The sequence below is a fragment of the Eimeria mitis genome, genomic scaffold (genome assembly GCF_000499745.2).
Source record: "Eimeria mitis Houghton genomic scaffold, Emh_scaff45, whole genome shotgun sequence".
Taxonomy (NCBI): Eukaryota; Apicomplexa; class Conoidasida; order Eucoccidiorida; family Eimeriidae; genus Eimeria; species Eimeria mitis.
This window is the reverse complement of record NW_013572817.1, coordinates 25,476-45,802: the sequence shown is the minus strand read 5'-3', so window position 1 is coordinate 45,802 and position 20,327 is coordinate 25,476. Positions and strand designations below refer to the sequence as shown.

The following is a 20,327-nucleotide window of genomic DNA, read 5'->3' as shown; positions in this document are numbered from 1 at the left end:
ATCCTGCTGCCGCCAATCGAGCAGCAAGCAGCTGCCGTCTTCTGCAGCAACAAGGGCCAAGTCAGGGTGCTGCATGTGCTGCTCTATATCGTTGAAGGAGACAGTTTGTGGGGTGTTTCCTTTCCACTTGTATACACACAAAGGAGACAGCTGCGGTGTCTTTGCTGCTAGCTGTACTCCGTCAGGTGCAATATCTCCAGGCTTTATACCCCCAACGCTGCTGCTGCTGCTATTGCTGCTGCTGCTGCTGCTGCTGCTGCTGCTGAGGTCCCACAGGCAGCAGATGCCAGCAGCATCAGCAGAAGCAAGACGTCTGTTGTCTGCTGCACTCCAGCTCAGTCCCTCTACTGCTGCTGTGCCGTGTCCTATCAGTGCCATTTGTGGCTTAGCGAGATTGGGTGCCCCAGCAGCAGCAGCAGCAGCAGCAGCAGCAGCAGGATTAGCAGTACCAGCAGCAGCAGCAGCAGCAGCAGCAGCAGCAGCACCTGGAGCAGGGGATGTAGGGAACGATGGGTGTTTGCTGTAATCCCAGAACAACACCAAACCGTCTGGCGTGCAGCTAGCTATATGCAGGGGGTTCAGGGGCCGCAGCCGCGCCCGAGAGACAGCCCCGGGGTGTACGAGCAGCGCCTTCACCTCCAGCGGAGAAGAGCACACAGACGGGGGCCCCCCACCACGGGTGCACTTGCTGCGCGGTGCAGTAAACCCTGCAGCAGCAGCAGCAGCAGCAGCAGCAAAAGCAGCAGTACAGACAACAATAGACACATATCTGCAACATGTAGCAAGCAAAAAGTTCAACGAAAACACACCCACACCATCAGCAGCAGCAACAGCAGCAGCAGCAGCAGCAAAGGTGCTGCAGCAGCAATGGCGCTAGCACATGCACGTTTTGCAGCAACGAGTGAAACACGAGGAACGCCAGCAGCACAATGCATCAGCATTACAGGAGCAGCAGGAGGAGCGCCACCAGCGGCAAAAGGAGCCGGCAGCAACAACAACAGCAGCAGCAGCAGCAGCAGCAGCAGCAGCAGCAGCAGCAGAAGCTGCAGCTGCAGCCGAGACAAACCCGAGTAGGTTTCACAGACGATGGGATCGACCTCCATAGAAGGCGGGGGCACCCTCGCCTCCGCCTGCATTAAGAAATTCTGCTCGCTGCCGTCAGTAGCAGTACCCAGCAGCAGCCGCACAGCCCCAGAAGAAGAGGTAGCCTGAACAGGAGGAAAACACTCCACCTGCAGCAGCAGCAGCAGCAGCAGCAACAGCAGCAGCAGCAACAGCAGCAGCAGCAGCAGCAGCAGCAGNCAGCAGCAGCAGCAGCAGCAGCAGCAGCAGAAGCAGCAGCAGCAGCAGTAGCAGTAATAGCAGCAGGAAAAGTTATAATCACGCGGAGCGAGAGCCCACCCACCCCACCCCACCCCGACCCGCGAAAGCTGCAGCAAAAACACAGCCTGGCGGGGCAGGTGTAGAGCTTAAACTCTATGCATTAAACCCTAAACCCTAGGAGCTAAACCCTAAACCCTAAACCCTAAACCCTTACTGTCATGGATGGCCAATCGAACTTGTGGCTTAAGACAGTGTCGTAGAAGAAAGGTGCATTCTTTCGCCAGACTAAATGCCTCTCCTCCATCTGCTGCTCCAGGCTGCTGCTCTGGCATGCAGAAGCCTCGGCAGTTGCGGTGCTGCTGCTGCTGCTGCTACTACTGCAGCTGTTGCTGCTGCAGCTGCAGCTGCTGCTGCTGCAGCTACATGTGTTGCTGTTGCAACCGCTGCTACCATCCAGCGGCATTGCTGCCGACTGCAGCAACGGCGACGCCATCTGCTGCGGAAGGCTGTAGGTGGGAGCTGCAGTGTCTTCTACTACGAAAGAAGCGCGTGCTGCTGCTATTTCTGCTGCTGCTGCATGCTGCGGTGCAGCAGCAGCAGCGGGACCCCGCCAAGTTCACGTAGTACAGAAACGATGCGGTCGTGGGGGGAGAGGTATTCGCTGAACCCTTAGTTTTCGACTAAATTTAGATTTCGCGATGAAGGCAGAAAGCAGAAAGAAGGCAAAGTTGTGTGGCTTCAGCAGTCTTCGATAGGAAACACGCAGCAGGGAAACACAGACCCCACCCCTGCTGCAAGACTCATCCGCGTGCATGCATGCAGCTTACTGCCCCCCCAAGCTGCTGCATCTCTGGCCTTCTCCGCTCATTTGTTCATGAAAAGTGTACTGAAATCTTTGCTTCCTTTAATATATTACGAACAAAGTGAATCAGACACTTGGGGCTGCTGCGGCTTACTGCTGCCTACTCTCTGCTCCCCCCTCCTGCATCACCGGCTCGCTGCTGCAGAGAACAACACGAGCCTAAAACTACAGGACGCATTTGAATTACAACTTTGAATTGAAATTTATAGAATTTCGTGAACACATCTGAACAAACCCACCACTAACACTGCCTGTTCAGGCGGGTAACCCTCAGCAAGCCTGGCTACTTGAACGAATCTCAGCTCTTTTGTATTAGGTTATCTGCAAATATATCTTCATTTATATTTATAAAGCTAATTACACCACAGGTAGTTTTATTAAGGCTGCTGGCGGCTCAAAACTCCATAGAGTGGCTACGCTACTGCAGCATCACCAGGTTCTGTACGCCTTGTAGCTTGCTGTGATCTAGCCTCTGCAGCAGAACAAAGGAAATTTCATATATTCCATGTAGTTTTTGCGTTTAGTTTGAATTTGTATATTTTGTTTAGTTTGTGTTCCGATCGAATACGGATGTATTTCAGGTGTTCTGTAGTGTTTTGTTTGAATTTGCACGTTTTTCAGATGGCTTGCATCTTGGTTGAATCTGAATATTTCAGAGATGTTGTTTCGTTTTGACTCAATTTGCAAATGTTTCAGATGTTTTGTAGTGTGTTGACTGAATTTGCACGTGTTTCAGAAGGTTTGTGTTTCTATTGTATCCGCATGTGTTTCAAATGGCTTCTTGTGTTTTGTCTAAATTTTCATGTTTCATAGGAGTTGTTGCATTAACGACATGCCATTGACACAGCACGAGCTCGCGTTTGGGGCTTGTAAGTTGCATGCAAACTGCCCGAAGCTGCAGGGGGAAACTGTACAGCTCATCTCTACGTTTGATTGCACAGGCACGCGGCTGACTCCGCATTTAGCGCTTTTCTAGCAACCCTCGCGTGTAGCGCTGATGTGTGGTATTATCGGCAGGCAACAGTTGGAAGGTTGGGTTTAGGAGAGAGTTTGTTCCAAAGCCCGCCTCACGCGCCGTTATTTACTCTTCTTACTACAGGTTCACCGAGACTCGCGGACCGAACTGCACCGAAAGAAAGCTCCTGTAGCTGTCCACGTTGAGACAGGAAATGCGGTTGTTGCAGATATTTTGCACAAGTGCTTCGGGTTAGAATCTGCATGCGTTTTACACACAACAACGGCTGTCCGTGCTGGGATTTTTTAGCAGGGTCTGGAGAAGATGTTGGCGGTCTAAGAAAGGCGAACGGAATTCTTGAACGAATATCTTAGTCCTAGAACCACTTTCCGCTTAGGAAGAAATAGTGAAGTTTTACACTGCGCAACAGTGTTTGTTTCTATGCCGGTCCTGCTGCTATGCGCATATGCAAGATGCGCATATGCCTCGACACGGCAGCGTTCTTCTGAGGTTGGTCTTCAGCAAGCACGTTGAGTTCTCGCTTTCATCCCAAAAGGCCTTACAGCTGCTGATGCGAGGAAGCCTGCACCTGGACGAACAATTGCTCATGAAGGGGGGTGTAAGAAATAACTAAAATTAAGGTCTTAGGGTTTATGAGTTAGGGTTAGTGGTTTTAGGGTTTCGGGAAGCATGGAACGCAAGTGGAGGAAAGTATTCAAAGCATAGGAGACCGATGAGCTACCACACGCACATCTTCGAAAAGACCCGAAGGCATTTTCCAGTAGGGTTCTGGTCCTGGTCCGTCAACTCTAGCTAGTTTTAGCTGTACACTTCAACTACACACACTACTGAATTCATTATATCTGGAACTCCCATTTCATGCAAGCGCCAGCAGGGCTCGCGTTCAAATAAAAACGAGGTGCCTTTTTCCGGCTGTCTTAACTGTCTTACTACAGAAACTGGCATCTCGTCTATTAGGATATTGAATATGAAGGGTTATGGTGGTAGTGCTCGGACGGGATCTAAGCGAGCACACCTGATCTGTAATGCTTGGCCTTCTCATTGCGTGAATTGTGGGGGAGAAGCTTGCGCCTTCTAGGGCGCAAGCAACATCCGTTTGGTTGCCCTCGAACCGTGCAGTGCAGAATTTGGTATGGGCAAGCGCAAGACGTCCAGGAAGCTCATATTGATCTCGGTATTTGAGTAAGAAAATCTGCAGCACTTCCATTAAACATAAGGGCTCCCAATTGCTCCCCAGAGTCACACGCACTGGAGGTATTGTACAGTTCAGTCTGCCTATGCCGTGCGCCTCTATGCTCTACACTTTTGTGTGCCTCTGTGTTTGCTGACTCTTTGCTTGTAGGCATGCTTCTGTATATGCAGTACCGTCAAGGCATTTAGCCATTTTGTGAGATACACATAAACTATGGTAGTAGAACGTGTTTTCCCTTGGGTCCGTTAGTGAGTGTGTGAGCCGGCGCCCGGTTTGCGTATGTTTGTGCTCACAAACACATGGCTTGATTTGGTGCCAAACGTGCATATTATAGTCCTCTTAAACTGAGATTATTTTAATTCACTACTTCTAAGGGCGCACGGGTGAATTTTCTCCCGGCGAAACTGTGAAGGAGTCAAGGAGGATGAAATGTCGCACACTCGTCAGAGTCTCGTCCGCATCCCCAGTGTGCTGCTTCGAATCAATCAACGATAAATCTTCCTGTCTAGGATATGATTGCACGAAGCAGCTACCAAAGACGAACTGCAGTATCGAGAGGTTCCGTTCCGTTCGCCTCGTGCGGCGCCCCACATGCTGCCATTGTAGACGATGTCCGAGGGAAGAGCAAAACTGATCCTAGAAAATGTTCTTTCTGCAACGTTTGGGCTGTAGCTGAACGTCAAAAGCCAGTAGACGAACTTGGTTGCCTCTCTCCTACATGAATCAAATACTTGACGCCGCTGAGTCCCCCCAGCTTTGGCTTCGCCCATTACCTTTCAATTAATTTAGATAATCCTGCTATATAAATACATATCTCAATGTTGTTTTGCTCTATAAACAATTAGAGAAACCAATATGGGCTCTTTTCACCCCCGCACCGCCCGATTGAACAGGTGACCAGAGACGGTCCGTTCCCATCCTTTGAGACGCCACATGGATCCTTCCATCACTTCAGTGTTTTCCTCTGCTTTTTCTAGGTATTAAGCATTACTATTAAGCCAGTCTAGATGATAAAAGAAAAGAAAGACTTTGAATTTCGAGCTGAGATACTCCGCCGTAGGATTCGTTTAGATTTTTGTGTTTCCTAGCGTCAACGTCGATCCGTTGTGCTACTTCTCTTCAGATGCAGGTATAGTGTGGTCTATGGCTCGGTAATTTTTCATTTCTGGGGATCATTAAAGACCTTTTTGTCTTCTGCCCCACTCTTTTAACTGCTGTACGGAAGACGTCCAATGGCCAATCACTCTGCCCGAGATGTTCGGTGCGGGCATTCTTCACACTCATTTTACGGGACGGCAGAAGCAGAGGAAAGGTGATATTTCTGGAGTGCCAGATGATTTGAATGGCATTGGTATCTCTGAAGAACCTCCTGTCATCCGTGCTTCACTCGATGATAGCAGACTGCTCGGTCCACTGGGGAATCCAGTGTATTTGAACAAACCGTCTCGAGCTTGGCTGCGTAGTCTCTCCTTCCTGCTCACTTTAGCCGCCACACTTCATATTTTGAGGTGGTTATCACTCCTATTTGCATGCAGAGGCGCCTATGGCAATGGAGGGGCATCAGGAATGGCGCATCGAAGACAAGCGGGCAGTGGGTGGACAAGGGAAACGCCCGAGGGATTTGACCTAGAAGAGGACTGTTTGTACTTGGAACAAGAATACGGGTCTGGACTACTTGGAAGTTTATTTGAGCTCGGTATAGGTCCGGAAAGTGCGAGGGAGGAACTATTGGCTGTGCTTAATCAGACTACAGCAACATTTGAACCGGATGCGGAACCGTGGCAGTTGGTGCTACCTTCTCACTGCAACTGTCTAGAAGCCGCCAGTATAGAAGGAATATGTGAATATGGGCATGCCACTGGACTGCGCGTAGGGTGTGGAGATGTAGATGCCTCCCAAGAGCCTGCACATGTCCTGCCGTTGCCAGAGGCCGCTCGAGTTTTGGGACCGAACGAAACAAGGCCTGTCTCAGATATTCACGCTAGGATTTAAGAAACGCTGAGCATCTTGGACAAGCAAGGTCTGAAACAGAGCCAAGGGTATTCTCCGATAGAGGGCGGTTCAGACGATGAAGAGCCGTCCACTTCAGCTGACGGTTTGGCGGTGCTTCCTGGTCAAGTTAGTGGTTCTTCTAAACTGGAGAACTTTGGGTTAGGCCCATAGTATTCGGCTGCTACTGGTGAAAGAGGGCGTTTTCCATCGAGACTTCCGCGTTTTGAGCATGCTTTTGCAGTGCCTCCGCGAGTCCGTAGTGCTGAAAATGCTCCGGCTGTTTTCGCTTTTTGAAACGCTCAACTAGCAGCAAATGAACTTTTGAAAGAGGGGGAATTATTGGCATGTGAAGCTGGCCGACACTCGCGGCTCCTAGTGCGACGTCCTAAGCGAGTTTACGGCATTAGAAGTTCAGGGAAAGCCGTTTTGATCGGCTTTCAGGATGCTCTGTTCTGTCTACATTATACGGTTATTCACGATTTCACATCTGTAGTATTTGCGAATTTGTTCGATACAGATTGCCAGTACTGTGTTCCGACTCACCGCCCCAGAGCAAGTGTGGCATTTTGCCTATTTTGTGTTGCTTCCCAAAAAATGCCAGAATTCAACGGTGCGCTGCGCCTGAGGAGGTACTGGCGTTGAAGAGGATTTTGTTTTTGTCGGATGTCTCGCCATTGTTCTGCATGCTTGGGGTTTGGGGCGTTTGTCGAAAAATGTGGGTTTTTTAGACGTGGGCATACACGATAACGTTAATGGTTTCTAGTGGATTTTTGCGGAGGGCTGCGCAGAATCTCGGGCGCATAATATAATACTTTTCAAGCGCCGCGCAGTTTACCGAAGAACACCTGTCTTAACAGCGATCTCTGCCAGTAGCGAACTGTGATGCTGTCAGGCCAGGAATGGTTTGGCTTGAGCGGCGCGTCTCCTCCTTTGTAAGCGTCTGGAGGCTGAGGTTGTCGCATTTGTTTGGAGCCGCTATCCTTCCTTGGTTTGGCGCCCTTGGATTGTCCAGAAGTCAACAGCATCGATGCAGGGATCCGCGCCCAGATGCACTAAACTGCAACTCGGTACACCGACGGGGTGAAGCCACGAATGCTTAGCGTAGGACATTCGAGGCCCCGCAGCGTATTTCACGCATGGGCGAATAGTTGCTCAGGCGCGAGACTGCTGGGGTGGACCTCTAGCAAGCGACTGCTGTTCTCTTGTTTTTTGCTTTCGTTTATTTCTCAACGAACCTTGCATTTTGTCTATATTTAGGAGCACTGTCATTCAGAACATCTCCCCCCGTGACTGCACTGGAGCACAGTGGCTTTGTACGGTAACGAACATCAACGCCTACGTTAGGCAAGTGGGGTCAGACCGTACCAAAGAGGAAGAAGCACATTGTAGTACTCGCGTGCAGATTGCGCTCAGCAACCCTAGCACATGTCTACTGTTCCAGTCATCGCAGGCGAAGTGTTGCAGTCCCCGTGACTCCAAGCAAGCCAACGAACGTTAGGGCGGGCTGAATTGATAAATTGTGCCCTTTTCGGTGCCTGTCAGTCTATTAGAGCATGACGTCTCCTGCTAAAAAAACCATCCTTATTCCCTACAAATTAGTTGCTTCCGTAGTAGGGGCAACTAGAGGGGCTACTCCAAGGCATCGTATAAATATGTGTTTGGCTGTGCAAGCAGCGCTCTTGAAGGTTTCTTTAAGGGTCGTTTAATGAGTCTTCACCGTGGTGTCTTATGTGGAGCTATGAGATTCACCCCCGAGACATACCTCAACAGGGCGCACGGAAATCAGATGAGCTCTAGCACCCAAATGAACACGGAGTACCGTGGTAGGGCTTCGTTAACAGGCACGTAACTGTTTCATTAAACTGTTCCGGCAATCGCACGTTGGAGTGCTGCACGACCGCTTATGAACCTTTTTCTGGGTTTTTGTGCGCGTTTAGCAGCGTTAACACAGGCGGTGCGGACGCAATGTATAAGATGCATCGCGCTCATTGGGGAATGCCCCGGCACTGCTCTCCATTTGATTAGCACCCATATAACATTAGTGAGGTGAACACGGCAACTGGCAGCAGTGGATAAGAGTACGTACGTTATTGAATCTGGGTGATTCACCAAGTGCTTCTGGATTAAAAGCGCAACGAAGTAGCTGGGTGAAGAATGCGGTTAATATGTTCTTCTACAAGTGTGATAGCAAGCACATCGATGTAGCCTGTACCACTTTACTTGCGAGGTTGCATCACACACAGAGCCTAGCGCGTGGTCATATCCGTCGTTAGTTATTAGAAGCCAGCATGGATGCACGTTCAGACAAATACAAGCACCTACCAGGACCCACCTGCGTTGCGTGACTGACTCACCCTCTTAGTAAAGGTTCATTGGCAGCCGCTGTAAACAAAATCCCAAAAGCTTGAAAAACTCATATTCCACCGTCGTCCATATACATAAAACAGCCAAACGGCCAACGCTGGACGGGAGCGTCAGCTGGCAGCGCTTTCTTCGACCACTGGCAAGCTGGTGAAGATGCCCCTAACAACTTCCCCAATAGCATTATCTGTGCAGTAAGCGAACTGAAGCAACGACGAGCATGAGCCAAAGTGTCATGGGATCGCTCCTCTACAGATCTGCTACTACCTCAAAGGAGTGTGTCCAGAACCCTGCACTTCATGCCACGACCGTGGCAATGAATGGACGGCAGCATACAGCTATCAATCCAGAGCTGCAAATGACACTTCATACCGGCAAGAAACGAGGTTCGGCGAAAGAAATCCCCTCACTATTCTCGCTATTCTTACAAAGTTGCGGCGGCAAGCAAATACCAGCCCAGGAACACAAATGTCTCCTCATATGCGTTAGAAGTGGTCCGGACGAACTTGCCTTTCGTCCCGTTTCAGAATTTACCTGTTCGAGAACCCGTCGTTCCCTCTATTGGTAGAGTTCCACCTGGCGTCCACGCTGACGAAAACACTGGGGACAAACAAGCTATATGCAACTCCAATCCGTCGTAGCTTCTTCGAACATTGCTGCCTTGACTCTGTGTTCTTTTGGAGCAAGAATCAGGTGACTTGCCGTCTCAGTGTTCAAAATCGCATAGTCTACGCCTTTTCTTTAGAGGACAGGATGACCTATGGTCTACGCTTGAACCCGATGGATCGGGTACACAGCAGCACGAAGACTCGCGCCAAACAGCGTGGCGAATGTGGTCCCATCAACTGTGGTGGTCTTTTATTCGTCGACTTCTACCAATTGGGCCTGCCCTTTCTTTGGAAGTGGCTTGTATACTCAAGGGCATCAGCCTCGCATAACCAACACTGAAGATCTGACGCAACTGCACGAGCTATCGTGAGGCTGGCCCAATTATTCAACGTTCTTATACATTGGCAGCCGCTTGCGAATAACCCCTCCACCCGTCCTGGGAGTGTCCACCCAGCCCACGGCCTTTGCACTGAAGATTATACCTCTCGTAGGACGGTGATGCAAGTCTTTTTGTTGGTGGATCCTCCCCAAAAAAACAATGTACGGACGCTCGTTCAGCAGAGAGCACGATCGTTTTCTCAAAAGAGGGGTAGCGGAACGGTACGGATTGGTAGTTTATCGGTGCTACGATAGACTTTGCAAAAAACGTTGTCGCAGTGCTGCTGAAAAACAGGGCTGCTACTGCAAATCTGGTGCCAGACGCGTGCGACATGTACCATGCTTGGATATTCTCCAGCGGGCCAGCACGGTGCCTCCAGAACGACACCGATAGAAACGGAAAATACCACAGCTCTAAGCAAGTATACGTATTTTCGCGTGCATGAAAGAGTCCTGGTGCAGGTGCTGTAAGCTTCGATTTGAAGATATCGGCTGCGGTGCAGGTTCAGAAAGCATCTGTCCACCCCTCAGCCACACTTCAAAGCGAGGACAGTTAAATCACTGAGCTGTATATAAAGAAAATAGCAGCGATCACTTCGGTCCAACCATGTCCTTCGCGCTGGGTGTATGTCGTGAGAACACAGGGGAGTTAGCAGCGGTTTCTCAAGGTGTTCAGTATTGAAAGCTGGTTCTATCAGCATTCGTTGTCACCTCCATGAGTTACGTTTGCTAGCTGAATTCCAACAAGGCAAGTACGCACACAACGAGGCACTTAGAGGAAGCATCGGATGGCCATGCTCCACTCGAAGGCACCAGTAGCATCAGACAGCTAGGTGGTCAAAGCGCAGAAAAAGTGGAAATCTAGAGGTTTGTCCCTGTGCTGAGCTTGTCCACATTCACGAGTGAAACGTGTCTAGCACTACTGGCCCGATCATGGTCTCGCCACCTGACGGGCTCCCCAAAACTTGACGTCAATCGGATGACGCATGGAAGGAGTCACCCTACAATGATCATTTATAAGCACTCAGGAGATTGCTAAAGGTAATATATCAACTGCGTACTGGAATGAAGCTGCAACAAGGCCTCGTGCGCAACGCTACGTAAATTCCTGTGCAGTGTAGCTGTGCTTGCGGTCCAAAGTACACTCGAAAACATTATGCTACAGCAAATGGCCCCTACGGCTCTTTTAGGTATGCATTGCCCAGTCGACTAGTACAGAGTTAAAGTGGTAGTGCGCCTACTATGTCCGCGCCATAGACGCAGTCAGGTGTCTCCAGAATGCCCGGGAGAGTAAACAGTACGTAAGACTCAACTGCGACTGCTGCACGCCCCTGTTTCTGTCGTATTTGTGGTAAAGCTGTATTGTAGATGAGCTACACGGTGAGCGCAGAGAACGAAAAAACATTAAAACCTGGGGAACGTGTCGATTGGAACGAATATCCTGACGGCAAACACAGAATGCTGTGTGGTGTTAGGTGGATTCTGTTGCAATCGCCTCTGCAGCGATTGCAACAGAATCCTCACGAAGTCCAGTGTTGCAGCCTACCAGCGCTTGCTCCAAGTGTTTTAAGTCTAAAAATCTGATCTATTGTAAGACTTCAGTTTGTTTTAGCGCAGGAGAGTACGGTGCTCGCAAACACAAACGAGCTGTGCCTGTCGCTTTGGACAGGGCATGCTCATTTGCGCCATCGTACACGCCCGCCAAATTTTGCTAATCACGTCGGGAGGCTAAGGACGAAATACTCTACAGGAAAGTTCAAATAGTGAGCGTAAAGATATGCAACGGTGGAGGCCCCGTGCGCGTTGGCCCCTGGAGCACATCAGACTGCAGCAGCTCGGCGATTCAAAGAAAGAGGCGGGACTGGAAAAAATAAGAAAACCGTTGTTGCTCCAGTTGCACACCTTTGCGTCCTCCATGCAGGCCCAACTTATGGACGTTGGTAAACCAGTGGCTGCTCAATATTCGGATGCTCTTCCTTCAGTAGATTCCTAGAAACAGGGGTCTCCAGGCAGTGAGTTCAAATCCGAGTAACCGAGACCTGAAGGACGCCGATTGCAGTCATTTTCGCTCTTCTGAGGGAGAGCCACGCGAACAGTTCCCATCATCACGCCAGGGATCCCATCTACGACCCTTAAAGTGCCAGGGAGCATCTGGAGTGCAAAACAGCGCCTTCTTAAGCGTAATTACTTCCCTAAGTTCTGGTCTTCTTCTCGTTATGTAGATAGTCAGCGCATCACGTAGGCGTTCTACCAACATTCTGTTAGCCGCATCAGCTTGCCCGTTCTTTGGTGGCGGAGGTAAAGAAAGGCTAAAAGCCCCGACGAATCGGTCCCACCACAACGGAACCTTCATGGATTCCCCCAAAAGTTGAATTGCACACACAATCGCATCAAAAGCCAAAAGGTACTTTCCAAAGGCTTCCGCTGTAAATAGGGGGCGAATGCTCCGGCGACGCCTCTGTGCATGGTGCCACGAAGCACCGATCAACCCTTCTATCGCAGTTATGAGCGTGTTCACGTCCCCTTGGCCGAGTATTCTCTGCGCAAATAGCTTTCTCAAGGTGAGCAGGAAAAAATAAGACTGCATTTTGCCTCGGCGTAAGTCAAAAAGGCTTTTCACATCAAGTTGTCCGACAACCACTTCGTCTGCTAGCACTGGAAGTCGCACATACGGGTGGTTGTCAATATCCCGTAACTCTTCCGGCGTGGTGTCGCCGTCACCAGCCTGTAGCACCCTCAGAAGTGAATTTGATGACTGTCCAGCAACAGACTCCACGGCAGTCGACTGTCCAGCATCAGACTCCACGGCAGTTGACTGTCCAGCATCAGACTCCACTGAGCTTGACTGTCCAGCATCAGACTCCACGGCAGTTGACTGTCCAGCATCAGACTCCACGGCAGTGGAAGGCGTCAACTGGGTATTCCCCTCCTCTTCATGCTGGCCAACAATATATGGGATATTTTCTAACCACGCCTCCGGATCCAGGAGTGCCGGTATATCCAAGGGATCCTGACCCAGAGGATATTCAAACGATGGATCAGCGAACGAATTTGCCGCTTCATCACCATGAGGCTGAAATGTGTTGTGCAAACCTGACGATTCTCCCTCTGTGTGTTCTTGGATTTGGCCAGCGAAAGTGTCGATGACGGGGTTCCCGTACCACGGCGGCATCATCGCTTGCATCGCTTCATGTTCTGCGGCTGCTGAGTGTAACGCCGCAACTAGTCCTCCCACCCGCAGTTGCGGGTCTGCATCCAACTCGGAGATCGCCCCTTGCTGCAGAATCCCTAGTTCGTCCTCCAACTCTAAGCAACCGTTTAGGATGGCCAGCACTTCGTCGTCGACGCCGTCCCCATTTTCAGACAACCTACGAAGTGTAGCCCCTGATACATGTTTGCTGTTACGCCATGCATTACATAGAGAAAATATTCCCAGAAATATTGCGACGGATATAACGGCGACAACTGAAAACAACAAGGACCGATCCGGGTGCCTTGGGCGGGAACAACCCTGCTGAAGAGTGCATGGAGTTGAGACTATTGGGAGATCATCAGCTTCTTCATTCTGTGTATATGGAACTGCAGTCTCGACACTCGTGCTCTTCTGCAGTTTTTCATGCTGCTCTTGGTTATGCAAGACGGAGGGCAGCATACCAGAGTCAGAGAAATGGGTCCTTAATCGAGATGGAGGCGACGTTGGAGAAATTATTTTTTTCATTGCTGTTCATCCACAGCACCAAAAATAATATGTCAATATGGAATACAGGTATATTTTTCATGGAGATGGGCAACGAACTGAACTCCTCTGCAACGATGCGTTCCGGTGAGGTACCAGCGGAACAGCTCCATACGTGCTTGAATTCCAGCGGAACTGCTCCCCACTTACAAGTCGAGTTTGTATTAAAGACATTAGTTAATGCTGCTCCTTACTCCATTAATAAATCAAATATCAAACAGAGTGATGCAGCAGATTAAGAAAGGTACAATTCGAGCGGCGGGTAGGGCGCTCTCGCTCTCGATGGACTGTTGCTGTCTCATGTATGCTCCGCCTGTTGGAGGTGTTCTGCTCTGTTTGGAGATGTTATGGTCTGCCCGAAGTCGTTACTTAGAGTTTTATATTTATATTTGACCACGGGTTGCCCACAATTTTGCGGTGTAACGAAACTCTCACCCGAGGACCACTGTGATCGATGCAAGAGTCAAGCACCCCCCGTTAGTTGCTGCTCGAACATATTCTGTGTGAGGTTGGTACGCGTAACTACACTATGTCTGGAGCAACAGGGTGTTTTTTAGAGAGTTTCCTTCTAGTAACGCCACTTAAATTCATGTTCGGGCGAGTACACAAAAATAAATACAGCATGAGGGCACAAAGCAACGCTTTAGACTCGGCTTAGGGCACTCAAACGCACGCTGACGGGGCTCTGTAGCTCTGCAACAGCCGAAACGGCAAGAAGCAGCAGTAGCAGTAGAAATGGCAGCAACACGATCAGCACCACCCATACAAGGGAGTGGAGCAGGAAGGGCGGCTGGAGCTACTGCTGGCCACCAGACTACCTGAGCTGCAAGGAGTAGATGCAGCAACACAGGACAGAACAGAGGAGTATTGGCTGTCGTGGTCTCTTCATCAGATGCGGAAGCGTAGTGAGGAAGCAGCTGGGGGAAGTGTATGGGCAGAACTGTTGCTGTAAGCAGCGCCTCCAACAGTACCTGAAAAGTGCGTTTATCATCTCCGACTGAGGAGAGAGAAGATGATGGCGACGACTGTGCAAGAAAATACTACCAGAAACACCTGAGGAGGCGGCCAGCAGCAAAGCGTGAATTTGCTGCTACTGCCCTAACTGTTGCTGCTGCCAGCTAAGAGTAACGAAACCAAAACGAACACGTGTGTTCACGAACACAAGCAGAGGGACTCAGTTGCAAACGAACAACGAACAAAACAGCATACCATTACACCCAGTGGTTTACAACTCATGCCAATAAGCATGTGTACAGCTCTAAACGCAGCATATAAACATCCCAAGTCCGTCCCCTTCTCCCGCCAAGCGGGAGGTGAAAGAAAGCGATCGCGATCTCGCCAGCAAGGAAAAGCAGAAAACAATAAAGACTGAAAGTGTCGCGGAAGGCAGGCGCGCGTGGAAACAAAATAACAAGCAGAAGTCTCTGTGGAAACGTAAGCCCGAGTACGAGCTGACAGAAAAGGAATGCGCTTCCTACTAGAAGCCCCCGCCAGATGACTGAAAGGAAAGCTTGGCTATGAAGTTTTTCAGTGTTGAGGGGCAGTTCGACTTAAAAGCTACTTACTCGTGGGCGCGCACCCTGCAACCGCTTCGAGAACCAAAGTAAACGTAACAGTATGCACCTGAACATAAGCCGTGTCTTCATCGTGCACGCAGCAACGACATCACATCCGACTGGCTGGACTTGTCAGATTCCCTATGATTATCTAAAACAACCCCGTCGAGAAGTGCGTCGAAAAGCTTTCAAAGGTCCAGCATAAAAGAAAAAAGGAGAGAACAACCAACTTTAAAAAGAAACCATTCAAGAAACTCAAAACTGGAATCTACAAGACACAGCCAACCGCGCAAAGACAGCGGAGCTGCCGGGTCTCCACAGCAGCAAGCGAGCCAGGATAATTCGGCTCGGCACAATTCATGCTAGGGTACCGCGTACACATGAGCGGTGCTGCTATTTGGTGTAGCATGCTCTGCCTGATATTGGTACTTGGAATTCTCTATGCGTGCAGGCTGGCTGGCTACTTTCGGGCGACTTTAGTGTTGAGCAATTGCCTACAGTGAAGTGCATTCAAAACAGGGGGATTCATTGCTCTTGCGTGAGGGGTCGCCTTGTAACACTACTTGTTGTAGCACTGCACCAGCTCTAGGCACTGTGCACAAATCGCTTGGTGCAGCGAAGGTCCTCGATCTAAGCTGAGGAGCATCGAGAACAGCAACTGAGGCAAAATGTCAAATATAAACGTTCCCAAAAGCAGCTTGCCATTCCACAGGTGTCGAAGGCACCACAGCTGAAACCCGTAGGCTGGTGCATAGAGGAGGCGGGCTGCCATGAGCTGCAACGGACCTTGAAACAATCAGTGTTGCGAGGCAACCTCACAAGCAACCATAGCCACAGCTCCCTTTCTGCATGCGGGAACACTGCAGAGAGTTCCGAACTACCGGAATCGCTGCCTATAGCTATCCTGCGCGCAAGTCAGTGCGCGCGCACTTTAAACACACAATTTTTGCCCTCGGGCGTATTGGAGGACGGTCGTGAACTGCAGAGAAGCCAAACCCTCTAAGGTAAGAGCTTCAGAGAGGCAGTTGATGTCTCTCGCGTGTCTGCACACATCCTGGTCGCAGCAGCTCAGGGCCTTGGATGGCGGGGGAGGCGGCAGCAGCAGATGAATTGCAGCGCAGCTCGCTACAACAATTGGTGAAAACCAGCCTCACTAGTAAACACGGCAAAACTTCCTTTACTTCATGCCCTATCTGTGTAGACATTTATTGAGAATCTGCATTTGCTTGCAGTCAGCCTACCAAAGCCAACTGAATGTTCGTGTGCTAACTTCGGGCAAACCGTGCTGCTCCATGCCCCACTCGTAGACTGTTTGGTATAGCCATTTTTTGGGAATTCCCATCTTAAGTCTTTTCATGAAAATGCAAATCACGAAGCTCCTCTGCTAAAAAACGAGGAATCTCGCCACACTACAGCTTTGTTGCCAACCGATGGGCAAGCGTGAATGCTAGTACCAACTCCGGGCAGTAGCACTCCGCGGCAAGCGGACTAGCCGCCAGTCGCATTCTCCCATTCCTAAAACTCCAACCCCCGACTTATCAACGTATTTGAAATTTTATTAGTTAAATGGCAGAAAAATAGAATTAAACGAGGTCGCGGCACTTGCTCCGATATGCGGAGCGGCCCCACTGGCGGCAAGTGCTCTGGCCGTGCCCGAACATTGATGCCAGCCGAGCTGGTCCTGCTGCACATCTTCCCTAGTTGCCAGTATTCCATGATACCGTATTTTTTTGCGTTCCAATATAGAAACCGTACTAAATATACCGGCCTTTCCAACATCGTTCCCATCTCAATCGAGGAACCATCTCCGTAGCTCTGGAATGCTGCCTACTGTCTTGCATGACAAAGAGCAAACTGGAAGGGAGCAAAGTGGAACGACGTCGAGAGTTTCCGTTCCACCTACACAGAATGGAGAAGCTGAAGAGCCATTGATAATTTCAACACCGTTTGCTCCTCAAGATGCCCGGTTCCGTCCGCGGCTACAGAACCGGCCGTTCCTACTTTCATTGGTCGCCGTTATTTCCGCTGCAACGATTCTGATTATGGTTTCCGTCTGTAATGCATGGCTTAGCAGAAAGCAGGTTTCAGGTGTCACACGTCGTAGGTTGTCTGACAACGGGGACGTTGTCGATCAAGATGAGCAAGCCATCCTAGAAGGTTGCTTGCAACTGGAGGCCGAGCTGGGCATTCTGCACCAAAGGGAGATCTCCGGTCCGGAAACCGACGCGGGAACGCGGGTAGAAGGACTGGTTTCGGCCTTACACGCTGCTGCCGCAGAGCATGAAGCGGCGCGAGGGACAATGCTGCTCAACGAGGGCACCGCGACCTCCCACTTGGTCCCTGGCCAAGTCCAGGAACGCACAGAGGAAACATCGCCAGGAGTGCAAGGTTCACTTCCGTCTCACGGTGATGAAGCGGTATATTTGCCTGCTACCTCGTCGTCTGCAACTCCTCCGGATCGTGATGAAGCGGTATATTTGCCTGCTACCGCGTCGTCTGCAACTCCTCCGGATCAGGGTCCTTGGGGTGCCGCCGAAGCCATTGATCCTGATGGGTGGTTAACGAGCATTCCAGATATAGCTGGCACGCAAGATGAGCAACATGAGGAGACAGAGGACCTGTTAGAGCCTCCTATTGTTATCGAGTCAGACGATGAACAGCCATCAACTTCAACGTCGGCGGTGCTAGAGCCTCCCGGCGCCGAAGAGGAATCGGATGAGACACTGGATATTGCTCGTCACCCATATGTGCGGCTTCCACAGCTGGAAGACGATGTATACATTAGAAACATCGACGTGGAGTCTCTATTTTCTGATTACCGGAGGAGAATACAACCTTTCTTTTACCTGCAGATTGTAACGAAGCTGATGGATAAGGATGTCCTCGATCAGCAAGACGTACATATGCTGATATCTGCGACAGAAGGGTTGATAAGCACCTCGTGGCTCCAGGCAGGAAGGCCTCTTCGGAAAAGTCGCCCCGTGTTTGTCGCCGATACATTCGCGAATCAGTTCTTAACATTTGATGCGATTGTATCCGTCATTGAACTGTTGGGCGATTCTATGCAAGCTGACTTATGGTGGGACCAATTCATAGCTGGCTTTACCCACGAGGCGCCTAGAATGTTTCCGTCCGGAGGCAAGTCAACTGGGGGGCTTAACAGGAGGTTGACAAGGCGCCTATGTGATGCGCTGGAAGTCCTCAAAACAAGAAAACGCCCACCACTTGCGGACGTAGTTGCACTTAAAAAGGCGCTGTTTTGCTCTCCAGATGCTCCTTTTAGTTTCAAGGAGCCAAAATGGGATCATTGGCGTGGGAAGGGAAAATGTGATTAGGATTAGGGGTACTTCTCTCGGCAACACGTTCAAACCGAGAAACCGAGACTTGGAGGCCGCCGATAACAGTCCGAACCTTGCTCCAGCAGGAAACACATCAGGGAATTGGCCGGCAGCTGATTTGCTGTCGCCGACGGGTTAAGCATACACGGATGAAGCATAGGCGCGCCACTAGAGTGGCAACAGCTTCCGAGAAAATCCTTTGAGTATCTTGGGGCCCTTTTTTTACATCGTGAAACCGTCGCAATATAGTGTGCGCAGGGTTTAGTGCATACTAAGATTCCGCCTCTGGAGATCATCATGTTGATCATCTGCTTTCTTCTCTGCAGTGTTCCATCATTACATCGCACCGTGCTGGGCAAAATGCGACGGAGCTGTGCGACGGCACATGTGCGCTTGTAGTGTCTAAAGCATCACACACTCCTGCAGTGAAACAAATTGAGTTCCTGCAGTGGAGTGTTTCGCATCTAAATCATAAGCTGATAAGCTACACCCGTGTACTTCATGCGGATTCGGCCGCAATGACTGCCGCAGCCGTCTTCAACGAGCAACATCCCCCACGGCGTGTTTTCAAGTTCAGGCTATTAGTTAAAGTCGGGAGATTACGCAGGGAGTTGAAATGTTTCTTAACGATGCGTTTACAACTAGTCGCGTCTACGCCCTAGATGCGCCACCACTCCGGCAACTATTTGAGGTTGCATCTGCCGAACCGGCAGTTGACTCTGACATACTCTTTACTCTCTTGGGCAATTGCCTTGGCAGAGGAGTGAGTCGACGACACAGACAGCATATACACTGTATCAGTTTAATCCTGCACTACTCGAGGGGGCAACGCATTCCTGTGGCAGGGGTACAGTTTATTAACAGCAGCTTAGTTTTCCCCCGAATGTACTTTGGGACGCATGCACAACCGCCAGAAAGCGATCCTACCTAGCGATAGTGCGTAGAGATGGTGGCCAATCATGTGCATCGATGCACCGTGCAGCTGCAACTAGTGCTGCATGGCACCCCTGTAGGCAAACACAACAGAGCCATCGTTTCTGCATGCGGCAGCATGGTAGAAGCATCTTAGAAGGTTGCTTGGCCCTTGAAAAAAAAACATACTCACGTAGACGTACGTGTACAGAGTTTAGAGAGAGTGCGCTTGAATTGGATGCCGGAGGCGGAAGTAAGCTGCACTGCGGAGCCCAGTCTTTCGTCTCTACTGCAGTATACGACAGCCCTCCGCTAATATTGGTGACTCTTGTTACACAAAACCATAACGAAAAGTCTGCATGCAAATTGAGATACAGATAAGAATTTCGGGTATTTAACCAAAAGAGCAGGCAACTGGTAGCGCTGTAGTCGATACTGCCGTCGAAACGTGCGTAATCTTCCACAGTCTGTAAAGCCACTCTACTTGGTATTTGACTACCTAAACGGAGAATTAATAGCATTAAAAGACTTTTCTTGAGAAGGTTGCCGCAGACGTGCTGGATATTTCTACTGATGGCATCTGCTCGCGGGAGAATGCAGGGAACTACCCCGGAGCATCGGGGGCTACCGGACCAGAACCTCCTGTCCATCTATACTACGAATACGCTAGTCTTCCGCATTTCTATTTCCTTTGCGGTATGATGTAGAAAATGTAACAAATAAAATCATTTCTCTACCTCTGCCTCCATCAATCCACGAACCATACCCTCAACTCTGGAATGCTGCCCACAGTCTTGGATACCAAACAGCAGCCTCGAAAGGAGCAGAGTGGAACGACGGCGAAATTTTCCGTTCCACTTACACAGAATGAAGAAACTGAAGATTCGTTAAGAATTTCAACACCGTATGCCATTCAAGGTGCTCGTTTCCGTTCACGGGTGCAGAAGCGGCCGCTCCTACTTCCATTTGCCGCCATTATTGCCGCGGCGATAATTTTGTTCGTGGTTTCTGTCTGTAATGCATGGCGTAGCAAAAAGCAGGTGTCAGGGGTTACAGGTCGTAGGTTGTCTGACAACGGAGATGTTGTCGACA

The 20,327-nt window shown here is 50.1% G+C and overlaps 6 protein-coding genes across 6 annotated transcripts in view; 4 read left to right on the top strand and 2 right to left on the bottom strand.

Annotated features, from left to right (window-relative positions):
* EMH_0045690 (WD-40 repeat-containing protein, putative) overlaps nucleotides 1-378 on the bottom strand; it is a gene marked incomplete at both ends in the record, with an annotated part of 1,195 nt that extends 817 nt beyond the window's left edge. Inside the window, one exon of the mRNA XM_013499632.1 lies at nucleotides 210-378. Within this exon, the coding sequence (XP_013355086.1) occupies nucleotides 210-378 (169 nt within the window). The remainder of the gene's footprint in view (nucleotides 1-209) is intronic.
* A 502-nt stretch (nucleotides 379-880) lies between these two features.
* Nucleotides 881-1,466, top strand: EMH_0045580 (uncharacterized protein; the record flags this gene model as incomplete). The annotated part of the gene is given in 3 exon segments (XM_013499631.1): nucleotides 881-1,074; nucleotides 1,163-1,301; nucleotides 1,305-1,466. Coding segments are annotated over 3 exon segments (495 nt in total).
* Nucleotides 1,467-5,585: 4,119 nt separating this feature from the next.
* EMH_0045470 (uncharacterized protein) lies at nucleotides 5,586-6,652 on the top strand (the record flags this gene model as incomplete). Its single annotated transcript, XM_013499630.1, has 3 exons — nucleotides 5,586-5,665; nucleotides 5,889-6,222; nucleotides 6,587-6,652. 3 exons carry the CDS (start codon nucleotides 5,586-5,588, stop codon nucleotides 6,650-6,652), a joined length of 480 nt encoding a protein of 159 aa, XP_013355084.1.
* Nucleotides 6,653-11,752: 5,100 nt separating this feature from the next.
* EMH_0045360 (uncharacterized protein) lies at nucleotides 11,753-13,345 on the bottom strand (the record flags this gene model as incomplete). The annotated part of the gene is made up of 1 exon (XM_013499629.1): nucleotides 11,753-13,345. One exon carries the CDS (start codon nucleotides 13,343-13,345, stop codon nucleotides 11,753-11,755), a length of 1,593 nt encoding a protein of 530 aa, XP_013355083.1.
* Nucleotides 13,346-16,805: 3,460 nt separating this feature from the next.
* EMH_0045250 (uncharacterized protein) lies at nucleotides 16,806-18,320 on the top strand (the record flags this gene model as incomplete). Its single annotated transcript, XM_013499628.1, has 1 exon — nucleotides 16,806-18,320. The coding sequence occupies one exon, from the start codon at nucleotides 16,806-16,808 to the stop codon at nucleotides 18,318-18,320; it is 1,515 nt and encodes a 504-aa protein (XP_013355082.1).
* Nucleotides 18,321-18,939: 619 nt separating this feature from the next.
* EMH_0045120 (uncharacterized protein) overlaps nucleotides 18,940-20,327 on the top strand; it is a gene marked incomplete at both ends in the record, with an annotated part of 2,356 nt that continues 968 nt past the window's right edge. Inside the window, one exon of the mRNA XM_013499627.1 lies at nucleotides 18,940-19,086. Within this exon, the coding sequence (XP_013355081.1) occupies nucleotides 18,940-19,086 (147 nt within the window). The remainder of the gene's footprint in view (nucleotides 19,087-20,327) is intronic.